The sequence below is a fragment of the Eleutherodactylus coqui genome, chromosome 6 (genome assembly GCF_035609145.1).
Source record: "Eleutherodactylus coqui strain aEleCoq1 chromosome 6, aEleCoq1.hap1, whole genome shotgun sequence".
NCBI lineage: Eukaryota > Metazoa > Chordata > Amphibia > Anura > Eleutherodactylidae > Eleutherodactylus > Eleutherodactylus coqui.
The window spans coordinates 185463593-185480044 of record NC_089842.1 but is presented as its reverse complement, the minus strand read 5'-3'; the positions used below and the strand labels follow the sequence as shown (position 1 = coordinate 185480044).

Below are 16452 nucleotides of genomic sequence, written 5' to 3'. Positions count from 1 at the left end.
ATTAAAAATGATCTGATGCTTTAGTGCATAGATACTGTACCAGAACCAAGCACGCTACATAAATGCAGTAGCTAAATCAAGCTTAATACATAGAGAAACAAGCTTACCAAATAGATACAGTACCATACACCGCTTACTAAATAATGTACCAGAATGTTTACTTTGTTGATATGGTAACATAACGTAATTGAGCTTATTAGATGTGAGAACAGAATTAAACTTACTACATAGATATGGTAACAGAACCAAGCTTATTGCATAGATACCATGCCAGAACCAAGCTCACTACATAGGTATAGGGCCAGAGCCAAGCTTACTATAAAGATACAGTTCAAGAAAAAAATAAATGCATAGCTACTTCCAAAGTGTTGGGAAAAAAGTTAGTTTCTTGGGAATTGCATGCTAGTCTCATAGTTGTGCCATATTCATCAAAAAGCACGCATTGTGTTATTGAAGACTGTGTAACTGCTATTTGACGCAGCACAAATTGACCATTGACCTGTTTACACTGTGGATGAGTGTTCCTGAAATCTCATCCACATTGCGTGCACTGTAAATCACTATGGGTAAAACCATGGCAGAAATCCACAGCAGAATACAACAGGCAATATTTACGTGCAGATTTTCCAATGTGCTTCTGCATGGATCCATGTGAAAAGGTGACATTTCACTTCTAGATACACACCTCCCTATCCCGCGCCCACTATCCCCCTCTTCTACTGTCTGGCAGCTGCATGCCGAAGTAATGTAGCAATGGATCTCTGCTAAGCAACACACAGGTTCCTCTTGTCCGATGCCACTATGGATCTTCTCCCCTGGGCTACCATTGCAACCGACAGTCTTCCGGAGTCTGGAACAAAGCACTGGCTCCCACAGCAAAGTGCAGCCAATTCAAATTGTATTTAAAGTGCAACCTATGTAGTGTGGCAAGGGGAACCTTTGAGGCCCGGTCGTAACTGTGACCCTTTTGACCCCTATAGCTACACCACTGTTCATTCCCACCGTGCAAATTGTAAAATCCACAAACAAATTATTCAAGGACTAGAACATATTGAGGATTCTAATTTCCATAACTGCCTTCAAATCTCCTGCATGTTACTGTGGTTTGAGAAAAAAAAAACAGCGAACATTCACTTACATTTAGGGTATGTTTACACTTACCCAAAAACTGTATGGCTTGTCCGCAGCGGACAATTCATACGAAATTCCATGGCAGAAACCATGTCAAAATCCACACTATTAGTACGGATTTTGATATGGTTTTTTATGCAGATTTTACCCTTTCAATTTCAACAGATTTTGATGTGTTTTCCACCACAGCTTTCATGCAGAATTTGATGCGGATTGACCGCTGGGGACAACCAGCACCATTTTCCAGTATGTGTAAACCGACCCTTACTGTATTTTTTGTGCAGATTTTTTAGCACAGAATTTGCTCTTAAAATTAGCAGCAAACCCGCAGTGTATAAACGCGGCTTTACTATTGATATTTACAATTAACTACACTAACTTTTGCTTTGTAATTCAGTTATACAGGGTGTCTCAAAAGTATGGAAACACCCATATAGAATGAATGAAAACGGTTTGGCAGGCGGTGATCCAATTTTGCATACAAGCTGGGGTGGGGGGTTGAAAGGGGGAAACCTGTTAGGCCATGTCACGAAAATGACAGCCATTTTGAATGCCGCCATCTCAGATTCAACTCTAATTTGCCCAATGGACAGGTAGGTGTGTGATATCTGTTTTCATTCTATATGGGTGATTCCACACTTTATTTATAAATTAGGATATATATATATATATTTTGCATTATTTATATACAATGTTCCAATTCTACGTAATTATAAGTAATTCTACACATTAGTAGCAGCTGTAGTTATAGCATCAATGTGCATTTAGAATGGATCATTGTATAGTGCCTTCCTGAGAATACTTGTGTGATATAGCATGTGTTGGAGCAAGCCTCAATTGTTATGTATTAATGGCCCAGAAAAATCTAGTATGGGCTACTAGCCATGGGAGCCATTATTCATTACTACACTAAACAAGACGCAGCAGGTACGGTAGGTAAAAAAAAGTGCAGCAGCACGGAATAGCCGGTGTAAAGCTAGCCTTACATAGTAGAAGAAATGATTCTTAATAATGAATATATATTGTGTCAAGGAGAAGTGAAGGTGGCCCTTACATGAGACAGAGCAGCTAGGGATTGTATGAATACAAGGGGAAGGACACTAACTTGTATGTACACTATAAAGTACTCTATGATGAATAAGATGTAGCCTACCACATACTTATATATACACAAATCTACTTTGTTACTTTATCTTCTCTCAACAATACGTGTCTATCTGTATTTATTTTTGACATGCGTAAATGACCAAATTCAATAGGTGTGTAGCCGTAACTCAGCCGCACTCACTATGTGGTGAGGATACTGAGCCTCGTACATCAGAACAGAAGAAATGCAAAATTTAAAGCTGAACTTTGGTAAGCATATGGATGTACAAGGTTGGTGTTACATGAGCGTACATTTATTTGCGCGCACATGAGCATGACATATTTGCAGAATGAAATTTGCTTTTTTGGGCTTTTGTATGTATTCGACTGTACGTTTTCTGCGCACAAGGGTCTTGTCATTTCTACATGGACGCCGGCCTAATATCATGGTTTGGTCAATAAAAAATCAGAAAAACGTGTCTATGCCTATCGAACTTTCTCACTATGTGTACTATCTCCAGGGGAGTTTGTGGGTGACTGGGCATTACTTGAAGGCTTATGGCAGGGTCAGAGCTACAGAAGCATCAGTTCAAAAATCTGATAATTCAGGTGCATCAAGCTGCCCCTCTGCTTATGGTGCCCATTAATTACCAAGTTGTGCAGGTGTAAATGTGTCCAACCACAATCCATAACAGGGTCAACCATTCACAATAGGTAATGGTCACAGCTCACCTCTTCAGCCTTCCTGCACAATGACCTCTGCACATAAAGAGCATACCCACAACACTCTCCCATAGAATTCAATGGGTCCCCTCCTGTCCACTTTGTGAATGGCCTATGTGGCTGCTGTAAAGCATATTTGTAAATGCTGTTAGCAGCTTAGGCGAGATAGCCGCCCCTTGTAATCATGTACAGACAATAGAATAAAAAAAAAACTACACTCAGCAAATAAAAACAGATTTAAAAAATGGAACATACTTCAATATATCAAAGATGATGTGATACATTTCCTAAAAGTGAAGGAGTTTGCCACATATAAGCTGTGTTGTATTTATGTAGATAGACTAATGCTTAAAAATATCAGTAATGTTACTCTTAGTATTAACAGTGGTCATGATGTCAATGTATCTTCTTCAAGATCATTTCTTCTAATCATTGAATGGAAACCTTTGCTGTTTAGTTACAGAAATAAGAATCTGTCCTATACATGTGATGAGCAATGACATGCATTGGTCTTTAGTGGTGATGAGCAAACTTTTAAAAGGTTCGCTGAACATTTGCAAAAAGTTTGGTTTGTCCTGAATTAGTTCAAACTGAACTAAAAGTACACCAAAACCCCTAAAACTGCTGTATAACACTGTCTAAGAGCTATAGAAGCTCTATATAGCACTCTTGTATTGTTATTCAGGGCTTTTATAGCTCTTAGACAGTGGTATACAGCAGGACTAGTGTTGAGCGAACCAAACCAGTAGAACTCTGTTTCAAGTTAAACTTTGCTAAAAGCTCAGTTCTGGTTTGTGCTGAACCAAAATTTTAGGAGTGTGAGACCCAAAATAGGGTTCTACTGGTTGGGGTGGCTCAAGACTGGTGTGTAGCGTTACATAAGCGAGCTCTGATACCTGTACTGAACGGAGTCATACACCTATATGTCCATCGCATCACCCGGACTAAATAGTGAACAATGGTGATTTCCATGGCAGTATGGCAACTAATCAAGTTGAGCTACAAGTAGAGATGAGCAAACCTACTCGGCCACGCCCCTTTTTCGCCCGAGCGCTGTGATTTTCGAGTACTTCCGTACTCGGGTGAAAAGATTCGGGGGGCGCCGTGGGTGAGTGGGGGGTTGCATCGGGGAGTGGGGGGGAGAGAGGGCTCCCCCATTACCACCCCCCGGCGCCCCCCGAATCTTTTAACCCGAGTACAGAAGTACTCGAAAATCGCGGTGCTCGATCGAGTAATTACTCGAAACGAGTATATTCGCTCATCTCTAGCTACAAGTGAAGGTTACAAGCAAGCATCTGATTGGTTGTCTGTCACTAATTGCATTATTGTGCAGACCATAAAATGTGTAGCTGTAAATGAACAATCTGCATTGACACATTCTGGTACAATTATAAACCAAAATCGAATTCTGTAACTTTAAATATTAAAATAGGATAAAATTGTATTAATTGTCAAATGTCTTGTATTACTTTGTTGCTAATTAAATTCTAAAACGCATGAGAACGCTCTCTACCACAATGTAATGTGCCACGTGCAAGTCATTCTCTCCGCTGCATCTGCATGCAGAATGGCCTGGGGAGTTTATAAAGGATTAACTCTTTCAAGGATCACAACCCAGCTTGGCTATACTCTAGCACTGATGCTGATAGAGGACAACATAAAAGGACATCTTTTACCAAAAATGCTGTATTTAGCACAAGTGGTTGAGCTATTCAGCATCACAGAAAAGCCATTCACTAACAGTGAAAAGCTAATTAGCATGCTGTTATTTAGGTTTTCGCCTAGAAACATATGTCTTACCAATATAGTAAAGGCAGCCCTAAATAACATTTACGTGCTCAATACTTTGATTTCAAGAGGATGATTGACCAGCGCATATTTTGCGTATGCAATTCCGTCCTGCAATTCATATGCATTATGCATCCAATTTTTTTGCTTGTTAACCAAAAAACCATGATGGCCCAAATGATGTAATTAAAGGTTCTGCAAACTTCTATGGTTACCATGCAATTGAAAAAAAGGGTCGCAATTGCATTAAATGAGTGCATTCCTTTTTTTTAATAGCACCCATAGACATGAATGGATGACTTTCATTCAAAATCTCCACAAAATAGGACATACTGTGATTTAGATTTTTTTTTGCTCAAATTGATTAATTAAAAAATCCCCCCGGTAAAATAATTTAAAATAATATGCTTTATTTCCGTCTGATTATTAAGACAAAAAAAAATCATTCCTGTGATTATACCCTTAGGATGGTTTGACATTTGTATGGTGATTTGGCATCTCATCCCTCCAGCATGACTATCAAACGCCAGGCAGAAACTGATACAAGGACTGATCTCTTATTAGACTATGAGATTGCTGCTTGTATATTGTGCTTTAGTTTTTGCACTGGACCTGTCAGGAAGCTAGATACAAAAACATGGCCAACAGCATTCTGATCCAGCTATGGAAACCGGATTAGGCCCTAAAATACATCAAAATGGCATCAGTTATATCCAGCTCTGATATGAAAATGATGGCTGGACACAACCAAAGTATGTGAACCCAGCCTTCCACTTGGGAGTTATTGTGAAGTCCCGAGTGAGCTGTTGGAGGTATCTCTAGTAACTGTGCCGTAACTGCTGTATATAAGATCACCGTAGAATAGAGAATAGTCAATTATTGAGCTTCAAAGGATCTCAGAAAGGCTCCTTCACACTGGCGATCATGATATTGCTACAAGAAAATCCGGGCAAAATTGAAGCTTTGTTCAGGCAATTTTTTTTGAGCATTAGCGATGCTTTTTCTTGTGAAAAATTGCGCATCGCTGCCGCTCGCAAAAGCCAAATAGGAGTTTCTAATGTTAAAATCGCATCGCACGAACATCTCAAGTTTGTGTGTTGCGATAAAAAAGGAGGCTCCATAGGGGAACATGGGCAAGAAAAAAAAACGCAAAACACAAAAAGATAGGACGTGCTACAATTTTTAAATCTCGTAACATCGCATGAGTGAAAACATCGGAAATGGGAATGAAACTATTGAAAATCATTGGTTTCATAATTCTGCGTTTTTCACTTACTCCCGCATCATGTGAAAATCAGACAATTGTATCGCCAGTCTTAAAGCACACTAAAGAGAGTGGGCACAAATATAATGGTGGAAGCAGATCCTACTATAGGTTTGATAACATGGCCACCACTGTCATTCAACATGCTAGTCACAGATTGGTGGAGTGTAACCGACCAGGTGGCAGCTATGGAGCCTCTGGAGAAAGAAATCCTATCAAAATTGGAATCATCTCGGTACTTTTGGAAAAAACAAGTGAATTATTCCCTTTTGCCATATGTGATGCAACATCAGCAAGCAAGGCAGGGGCGAATCTACACAAGGATCATGGAAAAGGGGATTGGGATGGAATACAAGCACCATGGGAAGATAAGGCATGCAATGGGGATCTATTCCCTCATGATATACCCTTGCAATATATTAATAGAGTGGACAAGACTTCTTGCATTCATCAATCTGATATTTAGAGCAATCCTTCTGATAAATAAGAGGCCACTGGATTATTAGCTGAAGCTGTTCCCTACTGTTCTCCTTACAGCTTCTGCTCATCCCATCTGGCGCAATCCATGCAGGTTCCTATAGATGTATCACAATCTACAAAGGTAATTTCAGCTCTGCTGCATCTATGCCTGGCCACAAGTAAATATATCTGATCGCTAGTGATAGAACTGGTTTACATTGTGGGCATCACATCAAAAAAATGATTTTATGTAATAAAATTAATATGGAAATGATGGGATTGCTAGACATTCCTGTAGAGGTGCATCAAGTTCTATAAAAAGTGCTTACAGTCTGGTCAGCCAAACAGAGGTAATGTGTTGTTAGATTACGTGTTGCCTGTGTGATCTGGCCAGATGTATGTTGCTTTTGGAGTAAGGCCCCATTCACATCTGCATTTGGGCTCTGTTGGGGCTTTCCATGTCTCTGTTCCATTTTTGGAACAGAGAGACTGAAGTTAAATTGAATTTAAACGGATCCGTTTTTTTTTCAATTGAAATCAATGATAGAAAAAAACGGAAACCTTTCTGTTTTAATCCGTTCTGTTTCACTATTAGTCCTGTAGAAAAAACAGAAGTCAAACAGAATGAATTCACATGAAAAGGTTTCTGGTTTTTTTCCCCCAACAATGGGAAACAAGCTGATTTGTTTAAAGTAAGTTTCATTTAAGTGTCTCTGTTCCAAAAAGAGAAAAGAGAAACAGAAAGCCCAACGGAACCTAAACGTAGATGTGAATGGGACATAACGTTTTTTATTTGGATTTGGGTTCAGAGTTTCCATTTTCTAATCATTTATACACATAATGGAGCAGATTTATTAATATTGTAGAAAAAACAACATAAACCTAGGTGAGGCAGGCAGAAGATGCGCCAAATTTAACAGAGTTGTGCACGCTATTTGATAGACTTGGCATATCTTGATTGATACATTAAATCAATGTAAAATAAGTAAAAAAATAATTTACTAAATGAAGCTGAACCCTGGTTACTGTGAGCAAGAATGACTATTGACTTCTCTTGCAAGCAGACATGTTATGTCAATTCTGCCATCAGAAATGTCATCTAGCACCTCAGACTGTGTAGCTGTCATCTGAGCTCTTGCAATACTCTACTCTTTGGTATCCAGAGATTCAGAGACACATAAATAGGGAAGAAAACATCCTGTAACTCTTCATGAACACTTTGCTTTACTTTTCCAGCTCTGATGAAGTTAGAGCCCATCCACACTGGCACTTTCATGTGTGTGTCACCTATATGAAAGCATATACTTTTATGTTTTTTAAATCACATGCACGGTATACATTTTGATCTGTTTTTATATGAAAAACTATGTTTTTTACTGTTAACTTTTTTTTTTTTTTTACAATTTTGCAGGTCAATGCTTTTTTTTCCCTTGATCACAAAAAAATGTATGTTAACCATATGGAAACATACAACCATATGTTTCCATACATTTTCCATTGACTGCAAGGTTTTAAAAATGTATACATTTTCTATACTTTTTTGTGGAATAGTAATGCATAGTAAGCTATGCTTTTCAATCCCACAGGGGGAAAAAAACCCACAAAAACATATGCCTTGCTAATTATAGTCAAACATATCCATTGTTTGACTGTATTTAACCCACTATAGCCTATGGGTCTGTAAAATCCTATGTTTTCATTAGTTTGTGGAGTAAAATCCATACAACAGTATGGAGAGGTCCTAAGTTAATATTTTATGTGGTTCTGTTTTGTAGAATGTTGCAATTTCTTCCTCATATGGGGAGTTTTCCTGTAATCAGTGAACCATATTGCATTAATGTACATCAATGTGCAGTTGGGGATATCCAATGTTATGCTTTTCTTATCTATTTTGGTGCATAAAAGTCATATATTCCAAGTGATCTAACATTATATTAAAAACATTGCTTTGTTTAAAGGACTGATTATATATATATACAGAAATATTCACATATAGTCCAACTCTATAGATAATAGTTCAAAGGATAAAGCACATTTAAATACTGCCTATCCACAAGTTGCTCAGTCCTTGAACCACAAGCACTTGCATTACAGTATATGGGTTGTATAGTATTACATGGTCCAACTGTGGCTAACTTCTAGTCATATGACATTATTTCTCATATTAATCAATTATCCTTACTACAACAGAATAGTCCTACAAGGTTGAATATGGATATAAGAAGAAACAGCAGGAATCTATGTAGAAGATTTGATATATTATTCCTATATATCCCTGTGTTGGCAACTTTTTTTTATTGCACTGCAACTAATAATACAGTATAAACACATTTACAACTATCTAAACTATCTAGATTACATGATAGGATAAGCTCCAGTACAATATAGCAAAAGGGTTCTAATTAACAAAAAATGTTAACCATCCATAGAATTCACCGATGTGTTATTGTATCTCCTGCAGAATGTATACAACTGGATACTATTCACCTACACAGAATACAACGAATAGACTACACTGCAGTCTGTGAGACTAACAAGGCTTCAGTACAGGACAAGGACAATTATCGGGAGAGCCGACATATGTCAATGAGCCCTGTGCCTCCATATAATATATCATTATGATGCCAATGACATTTGGATATCATTTGCAGATGGTCACACAAAAAATACACGGGTTTCTATTTATTTGCTGCATTTTAGAACTATTATAAATAATTTGATCTTTTTTTAATTCATATCTAACTACCAATAGCGAACACTGCATGCAAACCGCAGTGTACAACATTCATCCCTATATAGAAGAAATGACATGATGCAAAGCAAAATATCAATATACATCGCCACCAATAGGAAGAATGATCATGCAGAATACATTTTTACGTTGTATTTTAGTTCGGACCAAAAAGGAACTGCAGCACTAATATAACAATGCCAACCATCAGATCGTCCAAATGTAGTGACTATATACAGTATACTGTATTTTAGTTCTTGTGTGCACTTACTTGGCTATACTTGACCTCCTGGTCTAGGGAGCCTTTCTCCAGTCCATTGATCATGTGTTGGGTAGACTGGAAGCCATTTCTACTTAGACTGCTCCATTCTTCAATTTTGGGACTATGATAGGGTGAAGTGTCACTGACTGCGGGCAAAGGCGAGCATCAGTCAGTACTACTGTTATTATACACTTTGTCACAAACACACCATTATATAATATTATACACACACATATATACATACTCAAAAAAACCCATAGATCACGTATCCTGCGATCAAATCACACTCCTTGACAGACAACTCCGCTCTACAACACTGATGTTACAGTCATGTTGAGGTTAATAAAATTTGCAACAATTTTTATAGGTAATGCATGTCTTATTAAAGCATAAATAAGCAAAATACGATGGTACAGTAATATAATTCAATATTAGAATCAGCTATATGTATGCAAAATATGCATAAATAATAAATCCCATACTGTATATTTTCTAAATAATTCTTAAAAACACCATTAGAGATATAGAAAAAATCTCAAGGCAGACAGATTTTCTAATTGTTCTCTTCTGTTACTGAATATCTAGATTCCATGTATGAAAGATCTATGTAATTTATTTTTAATCTATCTAATTATATTTATCCATCTATGGTAAATATGTCACATTGGTGTATAATCTCGCCTGACCTGGTTGCCCCTGGTTCTTGCTCAGCCCTCTCCCCACATATAATTACAAGCCCTGCAATCAGGTTAGTAAAATATTGCGGTGAGTGAGCACTTATCCTGAGTGTATATCTTGGCTTTCTGTATCCTGCAGGCTGCTCTCCCCAATGTGTGAAATTCATAGATGCAAATAAAATAGAAGTTACTATGTTTTCAGTGGAAATGGAAATGTGGATTTTAGGATAAATACTGAGAATTGCAATAGAGAATCACATGACTTAGAGGGAAAATGCAATAATTAGCCGCAGCCATTAATCACAGGGCTCATTAATCACAGCCTACATGTGACAGCCTGTAGTACAGTTCACCATTAATTCATCCCCATATTGTTAGAAAATTGGATTTTCCTACAAGAAAAATAGTCTGCAGCCTCTAGAATTTGGTGAAAAAGTGCGGCCTGTGTTTGAAGAAAGGATTAAATATGGAAAATACTTAGCATTCCAGAATTTGTCAGAAATGTTTATTTTACAGTGGGGGAAAAAACTTTCCAGAGTCATTATTACAATGCAGTCGGATCTGAATTTCTGTCTTTCCAGATTGCATAGGAGGAAGGGTCTGGAAAAGTTGGGTGACAAGGATCCAGAACTCCCAAGTGCCCATAAGTCCTAGAATCCCTTCTGTATACCATGTAATAGAGCTAGGATTTAAAAAAAAAAAAAAAAAAAGCTTATGCACATACTGTATATAATTATTAACAAATAAGGTAGAGATAACAGGTAACCCTGTTTTTATAATGTACACTGTATAGCAGCACACAACTTTTAGAAGATGTATTAAATTAGCATGATATTAAATTTCAGTTTCAAAGTACGGGAAATACTTTGGATGTAATAGGATGTAATTATATTTAGTAGTGTTTTTACAATTATTTTCTATCAGTATATTATATTTTATATGTACTATAGCTTATACAAAAATAAACCAATAATACATATAATATGCAAAAATCATTAAAAATATTTATGTGCATTTTATTAATATTTTTATATATTGCATTTTATGACCTTGTATTTTGTTAGATATTTGTCATTTGTTAGTTTATTTTCTTTTTTCACATTTTTGTGAACACGTTCACATAATGCACTAATTCGACTTTTTATTTTATGCATCTTAGATCTCCCTCACACTAGTGTTTATTTAATTCGTGTGTAATCTGTTAAGAAAACTGACTATAACCGGACATATACGGACCCATATTATTCTATGGTGCAACACACACAACCAAGTTTTTTCTCACAGACATGGACTGCACTATTCTGATCTGTTTTACAGACAAGATTTGGCTATTCTATATCTTTTTTTTAAATATGTAGAAAAAAAGAATTGTGCATGTTACTTTTTTTCTTCTTGTGGACTTGAAAATCGCATTGAATACAGAGAAATAAAAATGTACTCACAGACTGAATACAGAGAGCACATGGATGTATCTAGAGATCACATGTATGAAAAAACATCCGTTTTTTGTGGACATAACACAAACTTTTTTTTAACACAAGTGTTAACCTAGCCTTACCCTATACTTTGACTCTACCAAATTAACCAGATGTTCATGCAATATACGTAAAAATGGTAAATGAAAACTCCTCTCTCTGGGACCCTTCTCCCCTGCAGGTTCTCTGCCCTATTAATAACCCAGTTCACACTTTCCCCACTAGAAAGAGCTGTCCCCATGTCAGAAGCAATGCTTTGTCCAATAAATTAACAATTTGCTCACAAAGAACAAGCTAATGGCCTGAGCAGTGCAGAGCAGACCCCTATACACAGCTCAGGAATCTTTCCCCCAAAATCTGAGACATAGAGGAACAACTCCAGACAGTTCCCTTGGAGGCCTGACTGCCAATGTGGTGTTAATAAGAGAGGAAACCATTAGAGGGATCTACAAACATTCCCAATTTGTAATCTAATTCTCCAATGTTAGGCCAATTCAGGAAATGGTAATCTGTGTATATTTCTAGAGCAGTCTCTGGCTCTTTATAGGGAAGCGGATAAAGCACATTGTCTCATTAAGCCATTGATAGGACCTGACTAGTTCCAACTGAGAGAGTTGGGCCTTTATTTGGCTACTGGGTACCACAGATTTCCTGTATGGGAGATGGAGCATAAGAGTCCATCATATGCGAGGAAATAAGCAGAAAATGAGTCTCTAGGTGAAGGGCAGATCTCTCCTCATGTACACATTATGCCCAGAGGTTGTACTCTGTGCCTCAGAATGAAACCAATTATCTGACATTTGAACTTCCTGTCTGGGTAAATTTAGTCTGATTGCACAAACGAGAGAAGTGAAACTTTTCCCCTAATTTCCAGCAGGCACAGAGCTGATGACACAGGCCTGCTCTCAAGTGAAAAGCTGGGGACTGTACTTCTTCACCCTTCATCTCTATTAGACCTGATCTCCCTTATACACAGTTTTCTCAGCATGTCTACAAGTATTAGATGGAGAAGCTACACTGCACAGGAGCTACTACCAGTCAGGGAAGATCTTGACACTTTGTCACATTGTGTCTGCAAGCAACATCACTAAAGAAAGCTTTTTATTATGTGCTTTATATTAGTGATGACAGGTACATAATTGGTCAATACCTGCAGATATAAATTATTGGAGGAGTACATGTGTGTGTCTTCTAATAATACTAATAAAGGAAAATATGCATGCACGATAGATACTTGTAATATTAAATACTCTTGTATAAAAAAGACAAAAATATTATAGAGGTGATACCTTTATTGGCCAACCAGTAAAAATATATATATGTAAGCTTTCCAGGCTACTTAATGCCCTTTTATCATGCTTAGTCCGATATAACTGAGGGAACGTATTTATCCAGACCATCATTGTTCTACATGGCATGGAATAGGCCCCTGCAGATTTTGATGCAGAATTGAAAACCTGCTTAGGCTGGGTTCATACAGAGCGGATTTGCCGTGGAAATTCCGTCCGTAATTTTGTGGTGGCAAATCCTCCTGTGGCTGCCAATCCCGGAATTAGCCAGCCATGTGGACGACATTTCTCAGAAATCTCATCCACAAGGGACGTTGAATCCGTCGCAGCAGAAGCCGATGCTGCAGGACGGATTCGCCGTCCGCAGCATGTCCATTCTTTTTTTTTCCATTGCGGCCACACTCTCCTCTATGGGAGCACCGGCCACAATAAAGAAGCGTGTGGCCAAGCCGCTCCAAAACCCGCGGCTGTGTGCCGCGGGTTCTGAAGTAGCGCTTTCCTGGCGGAATTCTCACGGTTTTTCGCTGCCGCCAAACTGCAAGATTTCTGTTGGGAATACACAGTGTGGGAACCCAGCCTTACAATTCCAAATCAAAATCTGCAGTTAAAGCTGCGGATTTTGGTGTGCAATTGCGCAGTTGCGGATTTGGCTGCGTCCTGCACGTAGTTCCATCCCGTGTGAAAGGTCTCTATTTTTAGCTTATCCCTATATAAATGCTGTGGTTTTCCTCCTATTTGTTATCCTGTTTTTTTAAATGTAAATAAATACTAGGTCTTGGTTGTGTTGAGTATAAATATTTCCTCAGTTATAATCTGACCTAAACCTGATAAAGAGGCATTAAGTAGCCTCAAAAAGTTTGTATATATCATTTTTCTGGTTAGCCAATAAAACTATCACCTCCTGTAATATTTTTGTCTTTTTTATACCAGAGTTTTTAATGTTACAAGGATTTTTCTTGCTAACATGGTACCATGCTATTTTTCTCTTCACCATGTAGTATAGATAGAATGATATGAGATACATAGCTAACCTACAATATATATACTGCATCTGCCTTGAATGTTTAAAAAATGTGTGCTTCATCTGTAACATAAAAGATTTTTATGTTTTAGGATTAGTATTAGTATTCTTCTATTTATTATTTATGGTTGTTGTACAATTATAAATGTGTACTTTTATGGATTAAATATGAAATTAGTAATAGAATTACTTATTTTTATTTCTCACACTCACAGGAAAATGATGTGCAACTTTGTATCACTGTTGAGCAGATTTAGGTGTAAACTTCACTGTAAAGTAAAAAGTGGTTACATGTAACCATGTAATGTAGAATCAAACTTTCCCACGTGTTTGTAAAAATTTAATGTAATGAAGAGGAAGGAAAAGAACAGAATGAGAATGGAAGAAGAAGACTGCTTACCTTGATCTGTAATAGACCTAATTCCAAGTATGTCCGTGACAGAATGTGATGAGGGCCAGGTCCTGGGCATTGCCATGGTGCCAGGTATGGAGGGCATGCCGGGCGGTGTGGGCACTTTAGCTCCTGCAGCAATAGAGTTGGTGTAGGAATATATATGATTGTACTGCAGTGCTGATGCGGCTGTAGGGTGGTGATGCTGTTTATGGGAGTCATAGTGGCTTTGCTGGGACAGATTTCCAATTTTATTTCTGAGGATCCTGCTGATGGAACTGACTGAGGGCACGTTGTACTTGTCACACACCCCATCAGCCAGAAGCCTGTCCCTGATTTCCCAGGCAAAGATCCCAGGGTCCCTCTGTTTATAGGTCCTGATGTGTTTCACCACAGTTGGGGTGGTCACTCGAGGTTTGCTGCCACCAATGGCTCCTGGAAGAATGGATCCAGTCTCATTGTACCGAGCCAGAATCTTGCTGACACATCCATGGGAAACCCGCAGTTGTCTACTGATGTCACAAGGCCTGATCCCCAACTGAGCCAGCTCCACAATCCTCAACCTGATGGCATTAGGTAAGGGTCTTCCATTCACAAACACCCCTCCTAGCTGATTGACTTCTCCAAAGGCAGGTTCTGTGGACAGATACATGTCAACCTAGCATTAGTTCTGGGTGTATGACAATCAACAAAGCTTTTATTCACCTTATTGGTAGTGAATGGGTTACTTGCAAGAATTAACTTAAGCAAACTGCTGCTACAGACAACAATTTATTCCATTTATCCAGGTATAATAAGAATCCTCCAGCAGTGATTACACTGACTGCCTTTCCTAATGATCCTTAACTTGCTGCTAGGACTAGTTTAGAAAGATCGTGGATAGATAGGAAGACTTGACAGCTATGTGCAGTAGGATCTGAGACACTTACCCATGACTCAGGTAGGGGTTCCCCTTTGTGTCCTGCTGGGGGACCTGACAGGAGTAGGCCAGATAAATCCAGGCTGCACAGCTCTGCTTGGTAGCAGGGATGCAGAATTAAAGGTGAATAAGAAGATCCTTCCTTTTCTTGGTGTAACAGTGTAAGTTCTGTATTTCCCTCTAATAGCAACGTGGGCTGGGCAGGGCAGGGCTGCACTGTCACTGTGGTAGACACTCCTACGGTGGGCTGGCTGGGCAGAATGCCCCCATGCCATTGGAGCTCTGTAGTGACAGACAGGAGTCTGTTGGCTGCTTCACTGCTCTCTGCTGAGTCCCTTTCAAGCCTGATCTGCACCTGGATTACTGATTACAGGATATTTACCCTCTGAGATGCGGTAAGTCCCAGGCACACTGCAAATGAGGTTATGGATGCAGAGGCTCAGTGCCATTGTTAACTAACTCCATGCCATGCAACAGTGAGCTAGACAGATACTGTAGACCGATGCAGAAAATCTGCAACCCAGAGCAAAATATTAATAATAAAAGTAATAATATGACAGCTGCATAAGCCCAAAAATAACAGTCAATACATTTTTTAATGAGTGGTAGAAAAGTAGCAGTATACACCATACTGAAAACAATGGCATCCTGAAATAGTTACATATAATTAGTTTAATGTTTATATGATACATGTATTTGCTGATCTACTGTACTATTTGCATTTCCTAGAAGAGCAATATCCATTTATCTTCTATGTATCCCATATATAATACATTTGTAATAATGCTAAAAATGCTAATACTAACACAAATAATGCTACTACTACTAATAATAAAGATAATAAAACCAGCACTTTCTATAAAATGGCACAACAATTTCCTGACACAGGTAAATGTGTATTGTATTTGCTGATCTACTGTATTATTTGCCTTTCCAAAAGACCAATATCCATTTATTTTCTATGTATCCCATATATAATACATTTGTAATAATGCTAAAAATGCTAATACTAACACAAATAATGCTACTACTACTAATAATAAAGATAATAAAACCAGCACTTTCTATAAAATGGCACAACAATTTCCTGACACAGGTAAATGTGTATTGTATTTGCTGATCTACTGTATTATTTGCCTTTCCAAAAGACCAATATCCATTTATTTTCTATGTATCCCATATAATAAATTTATACTAGTACTAACAATATAGCAGTACTTTCTATGAAATAGCACA

General features: G+C 38.0%; 1 protein-coding gene across 2 annotated transcripts in view; it reads right to left on the bottom strand.

Moving 5' to 3' along the window:
• The window catches only part of PAX9 (paired box 9), a 35386-nt gene extending 19999 nt beyond the window's left edge, over positions 1-15387 (bottom strand). For both annotated transcript variants that reach the window (XM_066608444.1, XM_066608445.1), the window contains exons 1-3: positions 15227-15387; positions 14307-14933; positions 9454-9590 (exon numbers count right to left, since the gene is read on the bottom strand). In XM_066608444.1, the coding sequence (XP_066464541.1) occupies positions 9454-9590; positions 14307-14933; positions 15227-15230 (768 nt within the window). In that variant the 5' untranslated portion in view covers positions 15231-15387. The remainder of the gene's footprint in view (positions 1-9453; positions 9591-14306; positions 14934-15226) is intronic.
• Between the last annotated feature and the right edge of the window lie 1065 nt (positions 15388-16452).